At 42.0% G+C, this 24,724-nt stretch overlaps 1 protein-coding gene across 2 annotated transcripts; it reads right to left on the minus strand.

Annotated features, from left to right (window-relative positions):
* Positions 1-204: 204 nt before the first annotated feature.
* Positions 205-24,453, minus strand: SPICE1 (spindle and centriole associated protein 1). 2 transcript variants are annotated; one of them, XM_065676148.1, is made up of 17 exons: positions 24,340-24,453; positions 23,824-23,871; positions 22,706-22,846; positions 18,409-18,511; positions 17,519-17,640; positions 15,729-15,826; positions 15,288-15,427; positions 14,918-15,058; positions 13,229-13,494; positions 11,697-11,828; positions 10,892-11,039; positions 8,865-9,089; positions 6,048-6,439; positions 4,619-4,790; positions 2,554-2,656; positions 2,145-2,232; positions 205-1,064 (listed from the first exon to the last, which is right to left on the minus strand). In XM_065676148.1, exons 1-17 carry the CDS (start codon positions 24,421-24,423, stop codon positions 1,011-1,013), a joined length of 2,457 nt encoding a protein of 818 aa, XP_065532220.1. In that variant the 5' UTR covers positions 24,424-24,453; the 3' UTR covers positions 205-1,010. The 2 variants fall into 2 exon arrangements, with proteins under 2 accessions (XP_065532220.1, XP_065532221.1); XM_065676149.1 differs by lacking the exon at positions 8,865-9,089.
* Positions 24,454-24,724: the final 271 nt, after the last annotated feature.

The raw sequence follows: 24,724 nt of genomic DNA on the forward strand, positions 1-24,724 counted from the left end.
GGTCCTCTTTTGAATCCCATTCTAAATCTGTTTCAAGCACCCCCAAATTGAACATTTTAAAATAGAAAAACATTAAACCAACTTGACTCTAAATCTAGTTTTGAGACTTGCAGGTATTTTCTTCCCCAAACGTGCAGATTTTATCTCCATTATAAAAGGTTTTACCCAGATCTGCTATCCTGTAAAGGAACAGCTGTATCAGCATTTCTTCAGTCCTAGATTTTATTGTTAATCATTAATAATAAAATAATGGCTACTTTAAAAAGTCAAATAAACCCAATAAAAAATACAGCCATTAGAGTATTACATACACCCATAACAAAACAGCTTAATACAGTCACACTCACATCAGTTTTCTGTTGTATCAAAGAGAGCATACCTTAGTACACAGCAAACAGATTTCAACTTCAAATAGTCACTGTAGATTTAGTATAAAAATATTAAATGGGATCTTTAAAAAGCAATCCTTGGGTCCAGATGTAATTCCCGATACAGAAACTGCATAGAAAACAACTTCTAGGAGCAAGTGTAAACCATAGAAGGAACAAGTTATTTCTTATGCAAATTCTTATGCAGGAATAAGGCCAGAATAACCTGGCCTCCTAATCCCCAGGTTGCTTTTGAACATGAGGCTGCATTCCCTCATCTCAGTTTTTCCTGAATTTTTCATTCCCATCCTGTGTGAATACGTGACCCAGGAAGTTTCACATGGAATTTCCAAAACCTCCTGTCTTCAGCACATCTAAGCACATGTATCGGATGCTCAGTTGTATTACTGCAGCAACCTGAGTTTACACTCTTGTGAAAGAGTTATTTGGTGTAAAGATCTGATGTCACAGCAGCATGCCTACCTCAGAAACTCATTCCCAGGAAGTTTCACATGGAATGTGAATGGCATTGACAGGAAAGCACTTCAGAGTTAAACTGTACATCTGAAGAGGAGGACTACTGTGACCTAGTGTGGTTCATAAAGAAACCATACAAAATACAGGGCTTGAGTGCAGCTTCCTTTACATGACGTGCGTTGACAATGCAAACCAGCCTTCCTCTTTGTGCTTTTCCACCTGCACAAAGAAAAAACCAGTTGAAATTCATTTATTTCCCACAGACTTGCTAGTTAGTTCTGGCTTGTGTAGGGCTGGTACGTACCGGTTCACCAATGCGTAGCAATTGTCTGCCATTGCCACCATGAAGGGAGTCATACCACCTACTTTAGACACCTAGCTTAAGCCACATCTACCTGAAGTATTCCAAATTTCCCCTCAGGGGATGTGTGCTCTGCTGTCAGGACAGGCAGTCTTGGACCCTAACTTGTTTCTCTTTATCTCTCCTAGTTTAGGTTGTTCTGGACGTCAGGAAAGATGGTTAAAATCTCATGGTTGCTTTCAGACATATAAACAGATGTATGACTGGTTCACCAGACTGTGCTACTGCCTGGAGTTCCCCATGAAAGCATTTCGCTGTAGTCCATCCTCTTTGCACATCAGGAATCAAATCTAAATTAGGGATTTTTCTATACATTTGGATTTATTTATCCTTTAGCAACTTGTGCAAAGCTAGGTAAGAGCTTGCTGTCCTCTTACACGTAGCTCTACCAGGACAGCATAATGATTACTTGAAATTCTCAAGCCACCAGTAAAAGACTGCCAGAGGTTCCCAGTTCTAATGCAGAAAGATGCCTCAGCAGAAAATGTAGTTACAGGGTTACTCACTTCTAAGTAACAGCTCTGTGGCAGCAAACAGCTAATGTCACTACCGCTGCATTCAGGGCTTCCCTTACCAATGGTCCAGAATTCTCCCCTGTGAGGGTGCTGAGGTGCTGGCACAGGGTGCCCAGAGAAGCTGTGGCTGCCCCATCCCTGGCAGTGTTCAAGGCCAGGTTGGACACAGGGGCTTGGAGCAACCTGGTCTAGTGGAAGGTGTCCCTGCCCATGGCAGGGGGTTGGAACTGGGTGAGCATTAAGGTCCCTTCCAACCCAAACCTTTCTATGATTCTATGAATCCAAACCACCATGAATTGATTACTATTAGCCTCAGTAGGTTTCAGGTAGGACAGAGCTCCGTCCCCTTTCTTTACCAGTCTTGCTTTTTCCTTATAGGACAACCACAAGCAAACTTCCTGGCTGAAGACTTTTCAGTCTTACCTTTGGTCTTTGGCTGACAGGAGTTAATTTCACACTTTCTGATGTGGCACTTAGGGGTGAACAAGGTTTGCTAGAGTCTCCTACTGACCTGTAGACATTGAAAAAGTGAAAAATGGAAGTGACTATTAGAATTATGTCTCACACCCTGAGTTAGGACCCCTCATCAGTAGCCTTCAACAACCCAGGTCATCTGGTTTACATCACATTGCAGGTATTTCAAATACAAACAATGGAAGTTGTGAAAAAGCTATTGGACCTTTGTCCCATATCTATAGAGTTGAGTGTGATGAAGTCAGGGGAAGTCCATGAAGCCAAAGAAAAAACACGGCAATTTTTCATTGTGAACAGGTTCAGCTGCATGGATAATCAAAACACCACAAAAATGAAATAGTAAAGGGTTAACTTTTACCTTCTTATACTGATCATACTGGCAGGAGAAACACTGTTTTCTTTGGAGCTGTCCATAGCAGCTGCCACAGGAACAGACACTTCAATTGTCCTCCTGGAATTTTCTAGGCAATAAAGAATAGCTTGATTCTGATGAGAACACAGCAACATCGCACAACAGTCACTTAATTTTTCCATTTTTTGAGGGTGTCACATATCTCTCCATCATTGCACAGAATATAGAGATGAGACATAAAACACCAGGCTAAACATCAACCCCATACCCAGTCTCTGGAAACAACAGCTATTGAAGGCTGATACTCAGAGCAACTAGGGACAATGTGCACAGACAAAGAATGATTCTTCCATAGATAAACCTTCTGGGTTTGGCAGTCAGAGGCATAGAGAATTCTGATTTCTCTACTTTGTTCTTTTTAAGATTTTACTTATTGTGCTGAACTTAGGTTACAACAGCAGAAGAAGTGTTAGAACTGTCATGATCCCACAGCATGAGCCATTGCATATGCACCTGCATGCATATGCACACACTCATGCTCACTCCTCCCCCCTCCTTCCTCTCCCCCTCAAGTCCTTTCCTTTATACAGCCTCTGTGGTTTAGGAAGGGGAAAAGGGTAGGTGTCCTAGACACAGCATGTCTACATGCTCACGTTCTGCCCATCATTACAATGACTCCATGAAAACATGTAGCAGCCCTCACCTGCTGGAAAGCATTTCTGTTTATAGTTACACATGGCAGCTTATCTATGAATCTTGAATTAGCAAGAATATTCTCTTTGCTAATTTACCTCTTCAGATGACTGGAAAGCTCCAGTTATTTATTTCTATTAGCACTGGCAGTAACTCAGCAAAGTAGTCTGATGGAAAGAGCACCCAAAATACCAAAAACTAAAAGTGCTTGAAAACTGGATAACCACTCTACCATGATTTTTAGAAACCTAATGTAAATACTTAAACTTATCATAGAATGGTTTGGGTTGGAAGAGACCTTAATGCTCACCTAGTTCCAACCCCCTGCCACAGGCAGGGACACCTTCCACTAGACCAGGTTGCTCCAAGCCCTGTCCAACCTGGCCTTGAGCACTGCCAGGGATGGGGCAGCCACAGCTTCCCTGGCCACTCTGTGCCAGCGCCTCAGCACCCTCACAGGGAAGAACTTTTGCCTAAGGTCTCATCTCAATCTCCCCTCTGGCAGGTTAAAGCCATTCCCCTTGTCCTGTTGCTACATGTCCTTGTATAAAGTCCCTCTCCAGATTTCCTGTAGGCCCCTTTAGATACTGGAGTCTTTTAATAAAAGATTCTCCAGCAGAGAGGACTGATTAAAAAGCCTAGTTCTGCCCACCAGTGACAACATAGCAGAGCTGTTCTGCAGCCAAGGACGTAGCAAACAACAGATATACCACGAAGCATGATATTTGCAGCAGGCTAATTACTAAGAAACTAACTTTAGGAGACATTTAGCTGATCTGTTTTTGGCTCTCTGAAGTAAGGAGTGTTTGTACCACAGAGACATTAGCAGCAACTGTACTGCTAACCACAACTGCTGATGATTAAGGGAGTGGAACATCTCCCTTATGAGGAGAGGCTGAGGGAGCTGGGTCTCTTTAGCTTGCAAAAGAGGAGACTGAGGGGTGACCTCATCAATGTTTACAAATATGTGAAGGGTAGGTGTCAGGATGATGGAGCTAGGCTTTTTTCAGTGATATCCAGTGATAGGACAAGGGGCAATGGGTGTAAACTGGAACATAGGAAGTTCCACGTTAACATCAGGAAGAACTTCTTTACTGTAAGAGTGACAGAGCACTGGAACAGGCTGCCCAGGGGGGTTGTGGAGTCTCCTACACTGGAGATATTCAAGGCCCGCCTGGACAAGTTCCTGTGTGATGTACTGTAGGTTACCCTGCTCTTGCAGGGGGGTTGGACTAGATGATCTTTTTAGGTCCCTTCCAACCCTTGGGATTCTGTGATTCTGTGATTCTGTGATCCAATCGGAAAAGGACAGAAAACTCTCAAAAGGGGAAAAACATAGTCTTACTAGTTTTGTTTATTCCTGAAGCTGGGTACTTACCAGGATAATTTAGGGATGGGGGCAGAACAGGAGATGTCATTGGAGAGACCATATCAGCAGTAGCTAACTTCTGCTGCTCTATTAGCTGCAACAGTTTATCACGTGCTTCTGTACTCTGACGATTCAGCTCTGCTATTCTCTCCTCCAAGCTCTTCGATGCCATGAGATGAGTCTATTTGGATAAGGACTTCCAATTAAAAATTTACAATTTGCACCTTCAAGGAGAGTATACAGTGTACTTCGAGTACTTCTATGGATTTCATTTGCAAACTGAAAGTAAACAGTGATATAGCACCTCATTTTGTCCCTTCCACTGTCCTGTATCTAGTTCCTTCATTGACTAAACACAACAGTGTTTTAAACTGGTCTTCCTACAGATAGGAAAAAAACCCAAACAACCGTTGTCTGCATCATTTAAGGGAAAAAAGAAAAATGAAGAAACCCCAACCATCCAGCAATTAACCATCATTAAGAAAGTATTTACTCAGAGATACACATATTCAGGAGGGTGTGGAAAAAAGCAGAAGTACTCTGGAACTCATCTTTAAGCCAGGTTTTCATCCACTTTGACCTCCTCCCCTTCAGAATTGCTTCCACAAAAACACCACTTCAAAAAGTTTGCATCATTTTGCATGACTAAATGAGTAAATACTACACGACATAATAGAATGGGGAAAGGAACAACACCCCCAGGCTGCATTTACATGAGGAGATTTAAAATCTTTAGGATCCTTAACTGAACAGTAATTCAGCCACTGTGATGGAACCAAAGTAAAGACAGTAGCAAGGGCAGTGATTAGGCATTTCTATGATGTTCATTGCACTCAGGGGCACCACTGAATAGCTGCTTAGTTTCAGATTAAAAGGTTTTTTATGTGAACTGAAGCCTTCAATTTCTCCCTTTCCCAACAATCTCGGGCTCTTCACCAGACAGCAGAACTAATAAGGCAGACCCAACTAGGACATACACTATAATCAAGTATTTGCAAGAGATGTACCTGCACTAACTTGAATCTCATGGGCTTTTGGGTCACAGTAGCAGAAAAAATGTTTGGCATGGGTTTAAATACGCAATCTGCGAGCTTGACAAGAACCTGTGGGTTGGTGCAGTGCTTTCACTAGTATTATCCAACATTCAAGAGGATGACATTGCAATCACACCTCTTTTTTACATCATAATCTTATCCTAAACTTATAAATGTGCTGCACACTTTCCAGCACTCAATACACAACATAAGCCCAATATAAGAAGCTACTGTTAAGCTTCTAGGGAATGATAAATATCACAAGCCTCCAAGCAAATGAATTAAAAGAATATTTGGTTTGCTGCTCTTTACAACAGAAAAGGAACAGTATTAAAGCATCAGTAAGCTATGGGAAAGCAGATCAGCAGAAAGGGGAATCCATAATTTATGTTACATTCTCTCACCTGTCCTTGTGAAGAGGCTGGACTAGGATTTGCATTTTGTAGCGGGTCTAACTGATGTAGGTAGTCACTTGTGTCTTCAGAGAAGCCTCTGAATTTGCTGAGTTGAGCTTTAATGAGAGAGTTCTGCCGTGTGAGCTCAGCTATTTGTCCCAGCAGATCGCCGTTTGGAAGGAACTCCTCAGCTGGGCTGCTTTTCCTAGTGTCACAGGGGCAGGACACACTGCTTTTCTCATGGGAACTCTCCAGTTCTCTGTCTGCAGGAGGAACTGGTTGCCTTCGAGAGATGAGACAGTTCTCAGCTGTGCTCTGTGCTCTCAGGGAGGCAGGTGAGCTCCTTTCCTTGCAGGGTTCTCTGTCAGTGTTTTCAGGAGGCTGAGGAATGACTGTGAATGCTGCAAACAAGAAACAAAGGAACAGTAGGGAAACAGACGTGATCCTCATCAAGGAAACTGTCAGTGACTTTACTGCATCAGGTTAGTAACAATCAAGCAGGCATTTGAATTGTAACATCTAGCCTGAATGGTGTTATGTTACTTATCAAAAAATCACTCTTATGCAAGACCCTGCTGGAAGAACTCACCAGGTTTAGTATTTCCTATTACAAACAGTCTTACATTTAAATGTTTTAATTAGAGATTGAGAGAGAAGTCAGAAGATAAATTGGTTTGAATTTCTTAGCTGATAGATCAAACACCACTTCTTAGTTAGTCCTCCATTTTCCAAAATACACTTACTTTACCCTAATGGATCGTAACTTTGTGTTTCAGCTTGGAATGAAACTTGTAGAATAATAAAATGAAATAATACAGACTTTTGGCATAATAAACTGGCTACTTACTCAGCCTCTAGGAAAGGGGCTTCCACACTCTGGCCTCAGCAGTGGTGTGATCATCATTAGTAACAGGTAACACACCACACACTAAGTATGTTAATGCACTGTCAGCTGCTACGTTTTACATCCAAGCTAGATTTTGTGATCAAACACAGATTTCCTATGTTTTATATACCAAATAGCCTATCCCTTCCCAAGCTTTAGCTTTTGCCTCTTGAGCAGAGCATGACATTTAAAAATTTACACACAAATCTGCTTTACTAATCGTTTTTGATAAAGAAACATTCAAGAAGTTTAACACTGGTTAAGCCATTTAGCATCCTTCACTGTCTTAAAAGAGTAACAATACATTTCTACAAAAATGAACTGTAGCCAAGCCCAGGAATACAGTTTCATATTCCTGTTTCAAATAACAGGCAGTATCTGACAGTTCTCAATGGGACTGAAACTAGATGTTGCTCTTTGCAGAACACTGCCTGTAGTTCATATCCTCCTGATGTGCCTTCCCACTCACAGCAGCCAACCAGAAGGTTAAACTAGACAGAATCTTTCAGTTACCCTGCTAACTCCTTAGAAATCAAAAGGACTTTTGGGTTATTTTTCTGACTTGGAAAATACTTACAAATCCACACAGCTGAGGCATGGAGATATAAAACCCCACTACTGTGCCCTGCTTCCTGTCATTACAGAGGGTTACAGAGGCCTAGCACATCCAGTAAGATGCATATGGTTACAGTGACAATTGCAGGAGGAAACAGCTGATTTGGGGAGTCATGAAGGGTCCTAAATACCTTCCCTAATTACCCCTGATGAACTTTCTTCCTCCTAACAACCAGAATTGAGTGTCTGACCTGTAAAACTCCTGAAACCTGTGGATACTGATACAAGACTGAGTTATTCTGGTTATCCGGCACCACACAAATTCACCCCAAACTTCTTCAAGTCACTTCCTGTGTATTAAATGAAACCAAATGGAAACCTGCTCCCAAAGCTTTTAGAAAAAACTCTGCTAGGAAGACTGGCTCAAAGCAAGAATATGCAACCTACAGACAACCTGGTTTGTCTGCAGCACAGAATGCAGAGGCATTGAATTTACAGCTTTCAGTGGTCCCACTGTTACAGGTGATGGAGGCTGGATTACACCAACAGCAGATGACAACCTGAGATGATGCGATGATATCAAAGAGCTACAGCAATAATACAGAAGTGACAATCAAAACCAGTACAAAATAAAAATGCCAGTCTGGATTGCCACTGACAGGACCACAGGCAGCAGACGGAGAACTGCAGGAGACAGAAAGTCTAAAGGAAATCTAGCTAAAGGCATAGAAAGCAAAGAAATGCATATGTAGATGCACAAGTTGGGTGTTCCAGCCATATAGGACTAATGTGTCTAAGTATACAGATTAAAAAATTTCAATAGAAAATCATAGAATCACAGAATGTTTTGGGTTGGAAAGGACCTTAAGATCATCCAGTTCCAACCCCCTGCCATGGTCTGGTGTGAGGTGGCCCTGCCCATGTTGCCCAAGGCTCTGTCCAACCTGGCCTTGAACACCGCCAGGGATGGAGCATTCACAACTTCCTTGGGCAGCCCATTCCAGCACCTCACCACCCTCACAGTAAAGAACTTCTTCCTTATATCTAACCTGAACTTTCCCTGGTTCAGTTTTAACCCATCACCCCTTGTTCTATCACTACAGTCCCTGATGAAGAGTCCCTCTCCTTGTAGCCCCCTTCAGACACTGGAAGCTGCTCTGAGGTCTCCACACAGCTTCCCTCCTCCAGGCTGAACAGCCCCCACCTTCCTCCTCAGCCTGCCTTCATACGAGAGGTGCTCCAGCCCCTGATTATCCTTGTGGCCTCCTCTGGACTTGCCCCAACAGCTCCATATCCTTCAAATAATATATCTCCAAAGGCAGTGTGAGACTGAAACATCAACACCCTACAGACTCCCAAGTCTACCAGAGGCAGAGAGATCTCACCATTCTGGAGGGGAGACAATTCCTGACTGCTCTTTTGCCGGGGGGGTGACAAAAGCACAGCTGGCTGGAAGACGTGAGCTGGTAAGCCTCTACCAGATCCTACACCACCTGAGGCACCTGGCCTTGGGGGACACGTGAAAGGAAGTTCTTCCTGTGGGAATTTCAGCGTATTTTCCCTGTTGCCTGCATCAGTCCTGGGCTCAGAATAGCTCAAGTCAGGTTTTTCTAAAGAAAAAGACAAAGCAGGGATAAAGTAACAATAAATAAATAAAGCAATTAGTTTTAGTGCAATAGCAGTGGAAGGAAACATCTCAGTAACAGCTCTTCTGTTCAGGTATCTGAAAAGACAGACTACAGTACGCTCCACACACACTCCAAACTTCCTTCTGAACTGCAGGTACAGGACTCCTTCATTCGAGCATAATAAAAATCTTTACTGCCCTTAAAAGCAAGAAGGGCTCTTACATGTGGCCTTACAACTCTGATGATCTTTTTCTGATTTAATTCAAATCAGACATCTCCTACATTAAAAAAAAATAAATTACCCTTGTGTATTTATCTACAAGTAGTTTATGTCTACACTGCCATCTATTCTGAATGTACCAGGGAGGCAGAAGATGTAAAACATGAAATCAAAGTTTTAGCTAGCTATGAGACTACAGTAATTTTAATATGCTTTGCCAGTGCTGTCTTTGAATTGTCCCTTAATGATTTTGTTAGGGACATTTGTTCCCAGAAGAGAAGTTAGTGGAAAATTAAACAGAACGTACCTGATTCCAAAATGCAAGAGTCAAAAGGCACCCTTCAAAGGCAAAGAGCCAGAAGAGACTGTTGGCATAAAATACTGCTTGTGGTTCATATTACTGAGATTCTATGACTGAATTTAAAACCTATCACCTATTATTCAATGACCCTGGCAAGAAATGAGCAAGATCTTCCTGTTCTGCTTTACTGTACAGAACTGCATTTATTAAGTACCCTCCTCACGTGCTATTTGTCACTGTGATATCCCCCTCTCCTTTCTCACTTTCTCAGTCATTCTTTCTCTCTCCAGAGAAGTCCTCTGTTAACTTACACATGGTTTATGTCCTAAACTAGCTATCCCAAATGTTTCATACCCAGTCAGATGCCTTAAGGGTACAAGAGATCTCTTTCTGAAGGAGGGGAAGGAAGAAATAGTTTTGTAACTTTGGGAAGCATTTCCATAACTTTAGGAAGCTTTCCTCTCAGGAAGATGCCTTTTCCTCAGAAGAGAGACCAATAAGGAAAGATTTGGATATTCTACTCCTGCAGAACTGTTGCTTAGGGAGGTTTGGGCTTTGGCTGTTTTTTGTGGGGAGAGTGGTTGTGTGCTTTTCTTCTTCTATCCCCCAGAAAACCAGAGCAGAACACTGACAGAACAGGATCCTTTCCTTCCAGGTAGCCCTTGCCTTGCTGTACTTCTTGATAAGTCTCCCAAGGCTCTGTCCAACCTGGCCTTGAACACTGCCATGGATGGAGCATTCGCTAATTCTTTGCGCAACCTGTTGCAGTGCCTCACCACCCTCACAGTAGAGAGCTTCTCCCTTATATCTAATCTCAACTTCCCGCTTCAGCTCACAGGTACCAGTAGCAGATTTCTCTCTGGCTAGCTAATAGGCTTCAGAAGCTGCTATTTCTGATCAGCAGCGACCTCCAGCGTCTCATGGAAGAACCAATCTCACACTGTCAGGCTGCCTCAGCAACAAAAAGGCAAGATCCCGATTCCGGTTTCTGTTTGCTTGTTTGGGTTTTGTTTTAAGGTTAATCTTGAAGTCCTGATCCAGACCAAATGATACCAATGGGGATGGAATACAACCTAATATTGTTAAAAAATCATCTGTAGCAAAAGACAACAGAACCCATGGCATATGAACTACCAGAAGTGAGATTCATGCTCACACAAGGCATAGATGTCTGCTTGAATAACTATTAAATATCAGATTTCCCACTACAGGGATAAATGAGCCGCAACTCCCGTTTCATCCTTCACACATGCATACACACACCTTGGCCATTTGCTGGACCTTTGCCTGTAACTCCAAAATGGTTTGGACTTTGTTCTCTTCTGGGTTCTACAAAAGGGAGGCCTTTAAATGCTTGTGTGAGAGACATCAGCTGTTCATCTGTTACTGTCATGTATTGCTGAAGCTTCTTCTAAAGGAGGAAGAAGGAAAAAAAAAAAGAGAGGGATATGGAAATTTGTACTCCACAAATTAGAAAATTAGATACTACAAACAGCCCTGTGAAGAAATTTGGGCTCTTAATACCACTGCATGTGTCTGTAGGATTCCAGTGAGGTATTAAATACCAGTGTCTCCAGTTTTCTCATTCATTTCCTCTCCTGACTCAAATAAATTCTTTGGTTTTCCTTTTCCTAACTCACGACCTCACTTCCTCCCCAATGTTGCTTTACTGCTTCATTCCCAAAAATAACCATTGAACAAATCTACATCCACTGCAAACTGGAAAACAATGAGAAAACGCAGGCTTACATCCAGGCTACTCAGTTGCTCCAGTAGTGTTACCAGTACAGAAGTGCTGAGGAAGATGCTTAAGTTTTTAGATGGATAAAGTAAAGCTCAGTTTCACAGAACTATCATTTTCCTCAGGCTTTGAATTTAAATTAAGGTAAAATAATGACTTTCCAAACATTCCTTCCCCACATCTTCTACCTGCTGTTGGAATTCTCAGGCTCCTCATTCAATTTTATCATCTCTTGAACATGAGACAATGCATCTCACCCCATACTTGCAACACAACTCAGTATTCCTACAAGTCATCCTAATGGGTAAGGAGCAAGGGGCTCAGTACCTGCATAGTATTGTTTTCCTCCCTGACTAGAAGTATTTCTGCAGTCAGAGCATCAATCAGTTCTCTGTGTTCATTCAACATCTCCTCATGCTGCTGCCTCATTGCCTCCTTCTCACGCAGCTGCATTTCACTCTGAAGAGGGAGAGAAAGTTAAAAACCTACTATAACTCAATACAGATTTCTATTTAGAACCAGGAACGGGTCAACAGGAGCTCGAACTGCAACAGCTCTTCCCACTATTGCTAAATAGACTTCATTACATTCATAAAAAACAATTTTCATGGCTTGAGAATTGTCAGAGGGCTTACTGTTCCTTCTTTGTTGCTCCAGAACACTGTAGGGAATCCTGTACATCTTTTTTCTTCTGCCTTTACAACTTTTCCAGGCTGTAACTACCAGCATTGTCTCTCTGCATGGATATTGGTTTTTAAGTCACTGAATCTTCATGCAGTAATCAAGTAACTCCAGATGTGCTGATGCTTGTATCTTGTGCTACTTGTGTCTACTCTTTAGTTTCCTTAATTCATTAATGAAGACAAATTTGACTAAATAGAGAAAGTACTTGCTTTCTAATGTGATCCCTCAGGAAAAGATCTACAGGGTTTAGTTATTTAGTTTTTTTATTTTAAAGAAGCCAAAAAGTTTTATATGATAAATAATCAACTTGAGCATGAGGAAAAAAACCTTACTGTAATGAACCTCTTGTCCTCAAAAGATACTATCATAGAGTTCCAGACTGGTTTGGGTTGGAAGGGACCTTCTTAAAGGTCACCCAGTTCCAACCCCTGCCACAGGCAAGGACACCTTCCAGTAGACCAAGTTGCTCCAAGCCCCATCCAACCGAGCCTTGAACACTGCCAGGGATGGGGCAGCCACAGCTTCTCTGGGCAACAGGGAAGAACTCCTGCCTAAGAGCTCATCTCAGCCTCCCCTCTGGCAGGTTAAAGCCATTCCCTCTTGTCCTGTCCCTACAGGCCCTTATAAAAGGTCCCTCTCCAGACTATCATCTTATTATCAACTACTAAACAGATTATCAATCTATCATTTTAAGACAGACCACTGCAGTAGCCAGGCTTCCTGTACAAGACGTAAAAGAGTCCCTTCCACCTCTAATGGGTAAATGGACTGCCACTTTTTGGACCACCACTACTAAAAAAGTAGAGGCTACAAAGTCAAATAAACACATCAGTATTAGCGGATGGAGCTCTTTCCCAGAGGGTTGCCTGTATTTAAACAAAGGAGTCCCTGAATAAGAGAAATACACCCCATCTGCAAATTTCACATAATTTCAACTGGTATTTTCCACTGAGAGACATTCGCTGCAATCAACTCCTCTCTTTTCACTAGGGATACCTGTTTCTAACAAACTCAAAGTTCTAACTCTGAATTGCATGCAATCCAAATAATAAGCAACGATAATCAGACTTCAAAGTGAACTGACTGGGAACCAAAAAAGGCCAAAGTTCATGGCTGTAAAGTAACTTTATACCCTTTCTTATTCACTCTACAGAAGCAATTCAAAGTCTTCTCACCTCTTTGAGGTAGCGCATCAGACGACAGAGAGCGTTCACCAGTGACAAGGTAAACCCAGCGAGCCCTTCACTTCTCTCAGTTTTCTGAACCACACGACCTGTACATCGCTCATATTCCTCCAATTCATGCTCCACTTCACGTATCTTGCGGTTGAGAACATCCAGGCTGGATGTGTTGTCCCTCTGAAGGTCAATAGGGATTGAATTACCTGGGGAACCATCTCTCCTCTGTCTGGCAGAGTTCTGTGCAATTTGTTTCCTTTTCACTGAAGAGAAAAAAAAAAAAAAACACATAAAAAGTGTAGTTGGAATTTCAACTTTTATAAGAGCTTTCCAGTACCAGAGAAATGACATTGTTTATTAAAGCAAATCAAAGGAGAAGCCCTCTCTTGCCCTGAGCTGGAATGGCCCATCAAAGAATGTCATTTCAGTCATTTCAGTTTTCACATCATCAAAAAACACATCTTCTACCACCACATTAGTACCTCTCAAGTATGATTGCTTGGTGCTTTTATCTTAGATACCTGTTTATACTTTCCTCTTTCTCCGGTAACAGCACGGAAACATTTGCCAGTGAACAGCCAGTGAAAAATGCCAGCTGCTTTCAGGTCTCATATTTAGTGAGCAACTCTTTTACAACAGTCCTTTCATGTTACAGTTTGTATTTGATATCAGTTCCCACATACAAATGTGTGTAGAATATGGGTACTGGAATGCATCACAAGTCTGTGCAGCATAGAATAGAAAGCTGTAACAGAAACTGGTCCACGAGCAGCTCAACATGACCCATCAATGTGCGCTTGCAGCCCAGAAAGCCAAAAGTAACCTGGGCTGCACTGAAAGCAGCGTGGCCAGCAGGTTGAGGGAGGTGATTCTCTCCCCTCTACTGTACTTTTGTGAGACCCCACCTGCAGTACTGCATCCAGCTCTGGGGCTCCCAACACAACAGGGACATGGACCTGTTGGAGCGAGTCCAGAGAAGGGCCACAAAGATACTGTGAGGGCTGGAGCACTTCTTCAATGAAGACAGCCTGAAAGAGCTGGGCTTGTTCAGCCTGGAGAAGAGAAGGCTCCAGGGAGACCTTAGAGCAGCTTCCAGTGCCTATAGAGGCTACAAGAAATCTGAAGAGGGACTTTTTACAAGGACATGTAGTGACAGGACAAGGGGGAATGGTTTTAACCTGTCAGAGGGGAGATTCAGATATTAGGAAGAAATTATTTACTGTGAGGATAGTTCGACATTGGCAGAGGTTGCCCGGTCTGGCTGCCCCAACCCTGGCAGTGCTCAAGGCCAGGTTGGATGGGGCTTGGAGCAACCTGCTCTAGTGGAAGGTGTCCCTGCCCATGGCAGGAGTTGGAGCTGGATGAGCTTTTAAGGTCCCTCACAATCCAAACCATTCTGTGATTCTAAATAGAAAAGCCCTGCACAGCAAAGAACTCAACAGAACTCAAGGGCTGTATTTATGGTTCCCAGATTCCTATGGAATTTGCTTTGCCAATGAACGTGCAGAGGGGAATATGCTATACAACGGACTGTAAAATGCCCATCCTTAGAGATGCTTGATGCTCACATGGACAATGTTCCCCATAATCCAATAGTTAATCCTGTGATGACTTCCAAAAAACCCTTTCAATCTATGCCACCTTATGATATTGAGGACCTTGGTCAAAGGGAGGTAAGTACTACACCTTTTGCTGTACTTTGCTTTTGTTTCCTTGACTTTGGGTTCAGCACTTGTCTCACACTGTAAGTGGAGTCTCCAGTCTCTTCTTCATCTTCTTTGTGAAGTCTTGAGTGAATTCTCTTGAGTACACTGCTACCATTGAGGGCTGATTTACACACAACACAAAAAATACGTAAGTGAAATATTTCAGGAATGTTCTGAACAGTAATATGTTATAAACTAATTTTATTAGAAGAACTGGCTTTTTAGTCTGGAAATTCATCCAAGCCAAATAAGCATATGTCTTTGTCTCTCACCCCACCCAAAAGAGGAATCCACACAGGATCCTGTGAGTAGCTTAACCACCCCTGAGACGCTGATTTGGCAAATCCAACCTGACTGATCCCATGATGGAGAAGCAGCTGGAGTCAAAGGCACGTTTGATTCCTGTGATAAGGCAGTTTTTCTCATATCCTTTTCAGCCCACAACTGGGAATTCACCAAGGAATTTTCTTCTCTCAACAACCGAAGTAGTCTACATTCAAAACAAGCATAACAGTGAATTGTAACAGGATAAAAGCATGATTCTAAGTTATCTGTACAGTCTGGAAAAGGCTTTTTAAAATATCTGTAATTGCTCAGGTGAGTTCCCTCCTCAAATTAATTCCCAGTCTGAATGTTACAAGGAAGGCTTTCCCTGGAATTCTGAGGTCAGGAAAGGAGGACAAGGGGAAAATGAAAAATTAATGTAACTACAACCATGCAACACCTTAGAGATTAAAAAAATCTTCCAGTGTTAAGGAGGTGGAAACCTGACCGGATATATTTGTACTGACCTGTCAGAACTGACGCTGGATTTGAAACGCAGAGAGTCACGGTGTCCATCTTCTGATTGACAGATTGATGATGCCTCCTCTTCCACTTCATTAAGAGCCTTTTCAGGAGACAAAAGAAACAAAAGGGACTTTCAGAGCAATTTCAGTTTATTTTTAGAAAGAAGTTCGAGATCAATTTTTGAGAACTGTTTCCAAGAAAAACGAAACCCATTTGTTCCAGTCCCCACTTCCGCAATAAAATTAGGAAGAAAAACAAGAAAAGAAGAAAAACAAAGAAAAACCCAGTCCTCTGTGGCAAGAATTTTTGGGGACTTCAGCACCTATGAAATCCTGATACTAACAATTGCCTCTGAAAATATCACAGCAAGTGATTAATTCAATTTCCAATATTGGGTTTTATTATTTGTATTAAATAAGAATGACCACACACACTGTAGGATTAAAAAAAGCTTTAAAGACTGCACCAAAACAAATACAGAGATATAGCAGGCAGAGGATGGAAAAAGTAACTTAAATTACAGCATTTCTAAAATTCCAGCCTTTTGAAATTACATACTAAACACCTTTGCAATGAGAGCTGTAAAATTACAGTTATATTCTATGTGTGAAATGTAACCAGAGCAACATACAGTTCTATGCCCTACATTCATAGGAAAACTTAGGCAATCGAATTGGGAACTAGGGTTCTTCAAAATACCAGATCTCTATGCTTCTGGATAGGCTTCACCAGAGCCTTTAACTATGATTTTTGTAGGCAAATAAGGACAAGAAAATCTCACAGAAGTTCAGCAGATAACTCTCAGTATGTGCTTCTTTTACACAGTGTAAGCCTATCCTGCAGCACGCATCCAGCAACACAGCTCACAAAAGATGCTACACTTAATTCTTCATATTAAAAAACCCAAAACCAAATACCACACTGAAATACATGACAGAGAAGTACTGCAACTCCAATTGTAGATATTTGTGCAAGATAGTCAGAAACAGGATTAGAGAACCATGAGAATAAGAAGCCATCACTTTTACTCCCACAGCCTTTTTGTCTTCATTAGTGAGCTAGCTGTTCTCTGGGAGTGTCATATGCCTGTTCTCAAGCCACAGTGAGCATTCCCGGTACAACTCACATTATGGAAAGAAAACAGAACACAAGGTCAACCTAAATGGAATTTTAAACAAATTTAAAGAACTTCAAAACTTTTTAAACAGATCTAAATAATTGTAAAATACTGTGAAGTATTAAAACTTTAACTTGTAGGACTAATCAAGACAGTGGAGATAACTGGAGTACATGGACATGTGTTGTCAGAAATAAATTGGAGCCCAGCTGGCTACGTCCCCATATATGCAGACATACTTAGAAAATCGGAGGTATGTTTTATATATTAAATTTACTATTTATATGTGTATATATAAATATATATTAAATATTGAAATATATATACATTTCGGTATGTAACAATTAGTTAAGTGACAGAAGAGTTGTCTTCTTAGTCTGTAATTTGTTCTCACGTTGTTAATCCCAGGATTGCAAAGAGAGAGCATGCTAACATGAGGGCACTTCTATGCCACGTTTGTTGCTCATATTCAAAGTTTAAGAAATCAAAAATCCCAGTTCCCAGAGTCTCACAAAACTAACTCAGCTCCATTTACCACAATTTTCTACATATGTTCTCGACATAGTATACAACACACAGAAGCCAGGTTTCTGCTTGGAAACTCTGCCTTTGAATAGTCTTCCTTTGTGCAAACGAAAAAGCCACAGGACGTGCACAGAACAGGACATACATTACCTGGGAACGCATGACAGATTCACTAAGGATAGAAAGCTGAGTGGGAGCATCACATTTTTGTACAGTGGGTCCTTGAGATAATTCCAGATCACAGTTAGGAGCCATTGTTACATTAGGGATACCTAGAGGAATTAGACAAAACAGGGAAGAACACAGAGAACTTGGTCTGTAGTATGTAACAGGACTTTGTACCAAAAAGCAAATTCCCATACTTATCACAAAAAGGGTCACAGGGATGTACAATGATTTAAGCAACTGCCAAAGGCCAACTATATTGTTATCTTAATACATTTGGCCACATACCAGGCTTTTGTCCTTCTCATCTATGTGAATACATTTGTGCAGAAGCAGCATGTAGGATGAAACAGTCTTTATAAGCAAATGACAACCTACAGAGAAAATAACCTATGTTCAACATTCCACATGAAAACAGCCAATCCTGCCTTCCAGCAGCATAAGGACCCACAAACCAAGATAAGAGAATAAAAAGCCTTGCTCACAAATTGCTGATGAATTTTCCACAATATCCAAGCAGTCAACCAAGGTGGTAATGACCATCAAAACTACTACAGTGGCTCGGACTGGTGCTCTGTACAGACCAGTAGCCTGGCTGTTGGAAACAGTAAGCGTGAGGTGTTTCACGCTAAATGAGCTGAAATTCCACAAGTGGTCCACAATTCCACAGTACAGCACCATAAACAGCCATGGGTCGCTCTGCCCTGCCATGGGAGGTGTTACCTGTGTTTTATCCAACATGAACAGCATCTGATGTTTTATGTCACATGATGAGATGAAAACAGTTAAAAATAACATTTTGCAAAGTGAGACTATTTAGGAAAACCAAGGCGATAATCTTAAATGTGCTACCATATATAAATGAGATGGTCTACCTGTTCGTGTGCGAGGAGCATCCCCAACCAAGTCTTTTGCCACAGCTATAACCTGATCAGTTCTCTCCAACACATCTTGCAACTGGTATTGATCAGACAGAATCTGAAAGTATAGCATATAAGGAAATATTCCATACCGAGCAGACCAATTTTTCCTTCTTTTTTTTTTTTTTTAGTGTTGTTCTTTAAACAGCTAGCAAGAGAACAGCCAACAAGACAATGTCTGCAAAGTTGGTACTGTGCCATTAGATCCTGATTAAGATAGAGCAGAAAAACATCCTTTACTCTTGGGTTTCTGAAAAATTAAACAGTTATTATTTGTGGCGCCCCCATCTGCACTGACTCTTCCTCATTAATCCTCTCTTCTCCTTGCAGCTTGACACAAACACAAGAGTGTTTGACACACTCAGCAAAACAAAGACATATAACTGGTGATTAAAAAAAACCCCAGTATGTATCCGCAAACCATTTTATCTGAGTTGTCAATAAGCGTTCTATGCATATCCTTATCAGATGTAACGATAATGAGTCAAAGAAAACTTATCTAGATCTCCTTTCCAACCTTAACTATTCTATGATCTGATAGTAATTATCAGATAATTATAGTCTAATTATAATATATAAATAACATTATTAAACAGCCAATTATCAGATAATTATACTGAGTCAAAAAAGCCTTATCTACATCTGATCATGATAACAATCAGACGTGATAATGATAATGATGCTGTCAAGTCATAGAACCCTTTTCGACATCTGACAGACAACCAAAACTGCACTATTTGGTGAGATCCAAACCAATTCAGGCAGACTTGCTTCATTCAGCCTTGACTACTGAAAATCCTGCTGAAAAACTTAAGCCACTGACCACCACAGAAGTTTCGACAGACATAAACACAGCTGACTACATCTGGCATCAGAAGATGTTTTGGGAATCTCACACATTTCTCACAAGGCACAGATCATGTATTCAAGGTCTCCCTCCCCCGGTATCTGAAGTCCATTGCTGGCACCACAGAGTCCTTACAGTGCAAAGCAAGAGGCATTCAGCTACTGTGAGCTAATAGAGCTGAGTGAGGACACGGCTTCATGTGTCCCCAGTTTGAACTGAACACAATTTAAAACTCCTCACTGACTCATGGTGTTCTTCACAAAGCTGGAAATTTCAACTTAGTAAAATTACACCGCACAACTTGGGAAGAAGGTAGTTACTCTTGTAGGACTGAGGAGAGACCAGATGTGCGAGTGACCTCCATTTCATCGTGGTTAATTCAATTTAGCCAGAGAGGCTGCAAGCACTTCAGAATCCTGCTGAAAAGACAGGTGTATGTATGCTCTCTTACTCAAGATTTCAGAACTGAGTGACCTTTCTTGCTCCCCCAGGAATCATAACAGGGACTTGTCTGCAGGAGTTTCACAACACTATATGCCATTATCTCCAATAAGCTTCTTTCAATGTCCACTGATAAACTTGCTGGTTTATATTCAGCCTCATTCAAAAAATTCTAGGCAGTGGCAGTTTCACCTGTTGCCCACTTCCATATCTTACTATGCTTTGCTACGTCAAGAAGTTTCCCCACATACCTAGTTTCCATGTCTTTCTAATCTTTTGAGCCTGAATTACACTGCAGGACATTATACTTCTCCTCATAAGCAATTTAGCAAACCAGTGAATATTCATCTTTCAATCATCTCACATACCTCTTTTCCCAAATCACTATTCAGTTTTCACACTTGACACCAACTAAACCTAGTCTTTCCATTCCACCATCTGATGTCAAAACAATGCAGGTTTTTAGACAAAGTTATGCCAGATCTGAAGGAAGAAGAATGCAAGGAAGGCAAGGAAGGCATGGAAATAATCATTTACCTGTCCCAAACCATAATTTCTTTCCCCAAAGCAATTAAAACTAAGGTGGTGTGTTTAATCAGACAAAAGCTATCCCAGTTCATTTTTCACTCTCCCTACTAGATCTCTTTCAGCATCAGCAGCTTCTGAAGCTTCACCCTCCTGATGAACACATTATGAACATTTCAGAACATTGTTCCCAAGGTAGCTTAGCTCACATGTATCTGAGATCAGCTGAAAACAATGTGGTATCTGCTTCTAACCCCTCTGGGCTCATTTACATGCCCTTGACAAATGCTGTACTTTGTCTCAGTTTAGTATCAGCTGTGAATTTCATTAAAATTCATCTTCTCTTTAAGATTGTTATTAAAGATTGGACTAATCTTAAAACCTCCCCACTGTGATAATCCATTCACCACCTACCCTTCAGCGCAATACATTAATGTGTGGCACCTCCACATTCACAATCCACAGTTACAGAGGCAAGCTTGGTTTTTTTTTTTAATTCAGATTTTTAGGCAGACAAAATACTAAATATTAATTATCCCAAAATATTAAAATCTTGCTTATCTATTTCGTAACTTTTCAACCTACAAGAATAAACACACACTAGCAGCAGCATCTTCCTAGTTTTTGTCTCTTAAGTCTGTTGTAATCGAGTAGGATTCAAGAGGCTTAGGAAGGTACACTCAGCAGTAAAGAGATCACCAAGGTAAGAAACAAGGAGACAATCTATAGTGGTGTCTTGTACTGGGAGACACAGACTGAAGAGTCCCCTCAGTTACCCTGAACAACAGGACCTAGTAATTAACAGGATTTAAGCTTCAGACAGGAAGAAGTGGTGACTCTCCTCCACCTATTTTATTTTTCCCTCCACTCAAAAAGATGTTAGTGTTTCAAACAGCAACCGCCAGATGGGTTTTGTCTTGCCTGGCATCATCTCCTGTTGTCCTCCTGTCTGGAAGCATCTTTTCTCAGATTCAGAAGTAGACACAGAGTATGTTGACTAAACTAACCTCTTAAGTATGAAGGGCAAAGCCACTCAGGAGGAATTTATATTTGTGCATTATCATTAGAAATGGCAACAACTTCAGAAGACTATTTCCTATCGATGAGTTCTACATCTGTGAAATGAGTAAAATCACGTAACAGGTACTGCAGCCAAACCGTAGCGGGATAGTTATCAAATCTAATTTTGTGATATATTATTTATTTCTGCAGGGAAGTCTTACTGAAACTAACTTCCTACTACATTAGAGAAATCTGTATAGAAGCCCACAGCTTTTCTGAATACTCCACAAAAATGCACTTGGCAGAAAAGTATGAAAATAACAAAGGTAAAAATTAATTCTGAGGCTTGATCAGCACGATATCCTTAACACAAAAATTCTACTGGGATTGCAAAGAAGCAGGTGTCAAACAGGAAACTAAAAGGTGAACTTCAATTCCAAGTACTTAAATTTGTTTCTGTCTATGTCTGTTATGTTCTGAGAGATCAGAAGAAGACTTCTGAAAATGCAGAGAAACTGAAAGAGAGAAGGGGTCTGTGATGGCTAACTCAATGCACATTTACAGCACTACCAGATTATGTTTATCTGAACCGCTAGGTGAACACTGTTCATTAGCAATTTTTATCAAGAAAATTCTCAGGTGCTGATGAGGTCTGAAAGCTAACAACCACGTTTTGAGACTAGTTTTTGTAACATATGGCAAGGAGTTGTCTGGCGTATGAAACAAAGGGATGTTTACCACTGAAATCTTTTTTCCAGATAGGGACATCTACTGTTTATTAGCTAAGCTTAGGTTTCCTGCTACAGTTCAGTATTTAAAAGCAATTAAAGCAATACATTTTCAGTCAGAGTGCTTCAGAATGCCTAGAGAACAACCTTTTCATTTCCTAGGTGATAAGCTTGTCTGCTAGCAGCCATAGTTCCTCAACCTCTGTTGTGTCAATTTTCCTTCCAGACAACCTCTTACCAACTTCTTGCCTCACCTCCTCAGCCCCTATGACTGCATTTTCTCTGTTTATAAAAACTATGGTAGATAAGGATGTCCCTCCCAGAAAGAGAAACGCTGATGTTTCCATCAAAGAAAAATACTAGACAGGAGGAGGAAAGGGCAAGATAGCAATACGAACACAAGGAATACAGATACGTTTCACAAGACAAGAGTTTAAAACTCTGCAAACAGTTCCTGCTGAGATGCCAGGAGCCTGCAAAATTACACAGGGCATAGCCAGGCAACAAGGATGAAATGTACAACTGTATAGATGAGTTAGCCTATTCCAGTCACTGCATGCACACAGCACATAGAGGAGGGAAAGTGTATGCATATACAAAGTCAAGTTATCCAACAAGAGGAGCAAATGCTGACCTATGTGCAAGAGCAGTTTTCCACTACTGCTGCAAATAACCTTCAGCAGGCTGAAAGTGTGGGTTTAGCTCTCACCTCACGCATCAGAATCAATTTTCTTTTCTCCAAGGAATCAGCGGCCTTTTGCTTCTTCCATTTTCTTTTCAGTGCTTTTTCTTGCAGTTCCAGCTGCGCCAGTGCTTTGTTTTTTGACTTGTGTATTTCATGGCGACGCAGCTACATAAACATGAAAGAAACCATTTCAAAATCAAGGGATGATCTAAAACAGAGTTTGCAGGGTGATGCTAACCAGCTCTTCTTGATTTTATCATTCATTCACTGAATACTGTTTACATTCACTTCCTGGTAGCACCAACAGCCTCACAAGCATCTAGAAGCTTACAGTGCCATCAGTAACAGCCAAATTTAGTGGGTCTGAAGACAAATAGGAAAATTCTCATAGTTCTCACCTGCCCCACACCGCTACTCAGCAAGAGTTGTCTCAGCTGTAAAGGGAGAAAAACCCCAAACACTTTCACCTCTAATGTGCATAAAAAGACATAATGCATTTTCCTGATTTAACACTGTCAGTCACCAGCAATATTCTCTCCTAACACTTACTAAAGTGTCTGGAAGCTATGAAGTCAACCATTTATAGAAGCAGGCCTCTCTCCACTATTGTGTGCATCTGTCCTGACTAACCTGTCAAAATTCATAAGCAACAACAGTTCATACTCCTATTCCATCCTAGTAATCAGTGAGACCAAGGAAAATTAAATAGAGCTTACGTATTTTGTAATGAACAGGACTTTCAGTATAAAGAATTACATTAAGCCATTAAATGAAAACTGAGTACACTCTGAATTAGAGAGATTCCTAAAATAACGCATGGCTTTCAGTCCTTCCAGCAGAGATGAGACTTAACTTCAAAACCCACTGAGTTTTTACGCATTTATGGTTTTATGTTTTTATGATGGGATACAGTTTACTGAAATAAAAACTATGGCTACTGCTTCCCCAGGGAAACTGAAAACTGAAAACCACCAACCACCAGAGCTGGGGATGCATGGTATCATGAACAAAGAACTAACACTAAGGAGAGGATATTTTCCAAAGCTTAAAAAGGGAGAAAACAGCCCCCAAAGTATGGTAAAAACTTAAATGTCAGATAACCAGCTAAATCTCCTCGCTGCAGCTGCTGCTATTACACTTACAATGTCCTCAGGAGTTGCACGGTGGACTGTCAGATCATGGACGGTGCTCTGCAAACAGGAACCACCGAACACATCAGAAGCCAAAACCGAGTACAAACTAGGGTTTTTTTTTCAACTTTCATTTAAAAATACAAAACAAAACTCTAAGTTACAATATAATTATCATATATAGTACAGAATTGTGAATTTTAAAGCCACTGTAAAGCGTTCCATCCTCAGCGAGGTAGGCGAACAGCAAACCCGACACCCCTACCAAGCTAAAGCCACACACAACCCAAGAACCTCCCCTATGTGACCCCCCCACCATGGAGGACGGCTCCCCCCGCCCCAGCCAGCACCTCGCTGGGCACAGAGACCCCCTGGCCCTTCCGCAGCCGGCCAGAGGCCTCAGCTCGCTCTGCGCCTCACCCGGCCCAAACAACCCCGCCGCCGGGCCCGCCGTGCTGCCCGCAAGGAAAAGCCGCCCAGGCCGGAGCAGGCCCAGGGCCCGGCACCCGGGGAGGGGGAAGCACTTACGTCCCAGTCCCGCTTAACCGGCACCGGCTTCCTCGGGCCCTTCCTGCCGGTGCCGCGGGGCCGGGACCCGCGCAGCAGCGACATGGCCAGCCCCGCCGCCGGAAGGGGGCGGGAGCCTCCCGCCGTTGCCATGGGGACGGCGCCATTACCCGCCCGCCGCCGTCGCCGGCGCTCGCCTCACGCCGCGTTGTCTCCGCCGGCCCCTCCAGGCGGGTGGGTATCGCCGGGGCCTGCGGCTCCCCGCCCGTCATCGGTTTGCTGTGGGGAAGCAGCCGCTGCCCCTGCCCGCCCCGCTGGGGGGGCAGAGGGACCCCCGGTTCTCTTGCCCCCGAAGTAGGGCAGCGCCTTGGCAGCTCATAGAATCATAGAATCGTTAGGGTTGGAA

This window comes from Lathamus discolor, chromosome 4 (genome assembly GCF_037157495.1).
Source record: "Lathamus discolor isolate bLatDis1 chromosome 4, bLatDis1.hap1, whole genome shotgun sequence".
NCBI lineage: Eukaryota > Metazoa > Chordata > Aves > Psittaciformes > Psittacidae > Lathamus > Lathamus discolor.

Coding starts and splice junctions, on each gene's coding strand:
- SPICE1 (XM_065676148.1), bottom strand. CDS start 24,423: ATGTCGCTGCTGCGCGGGTCCCGGCCCCGCGGCACCGGCAGGAAGGGC. Junction 17,641..18,408: donor TGCTCCTCGCACACGAACAG/GTAGACCATCTC, acceptor TAATTCCTCTAG/GTATCCCTAATGTAACAATG. Junction 15,827..17,518: donor AATCTGTCATGCGTTCCCAG/GTAATGTATGTC, acceptor TCTCCTGAAAAG/GCTCTTAATGAAGTGGAAGA.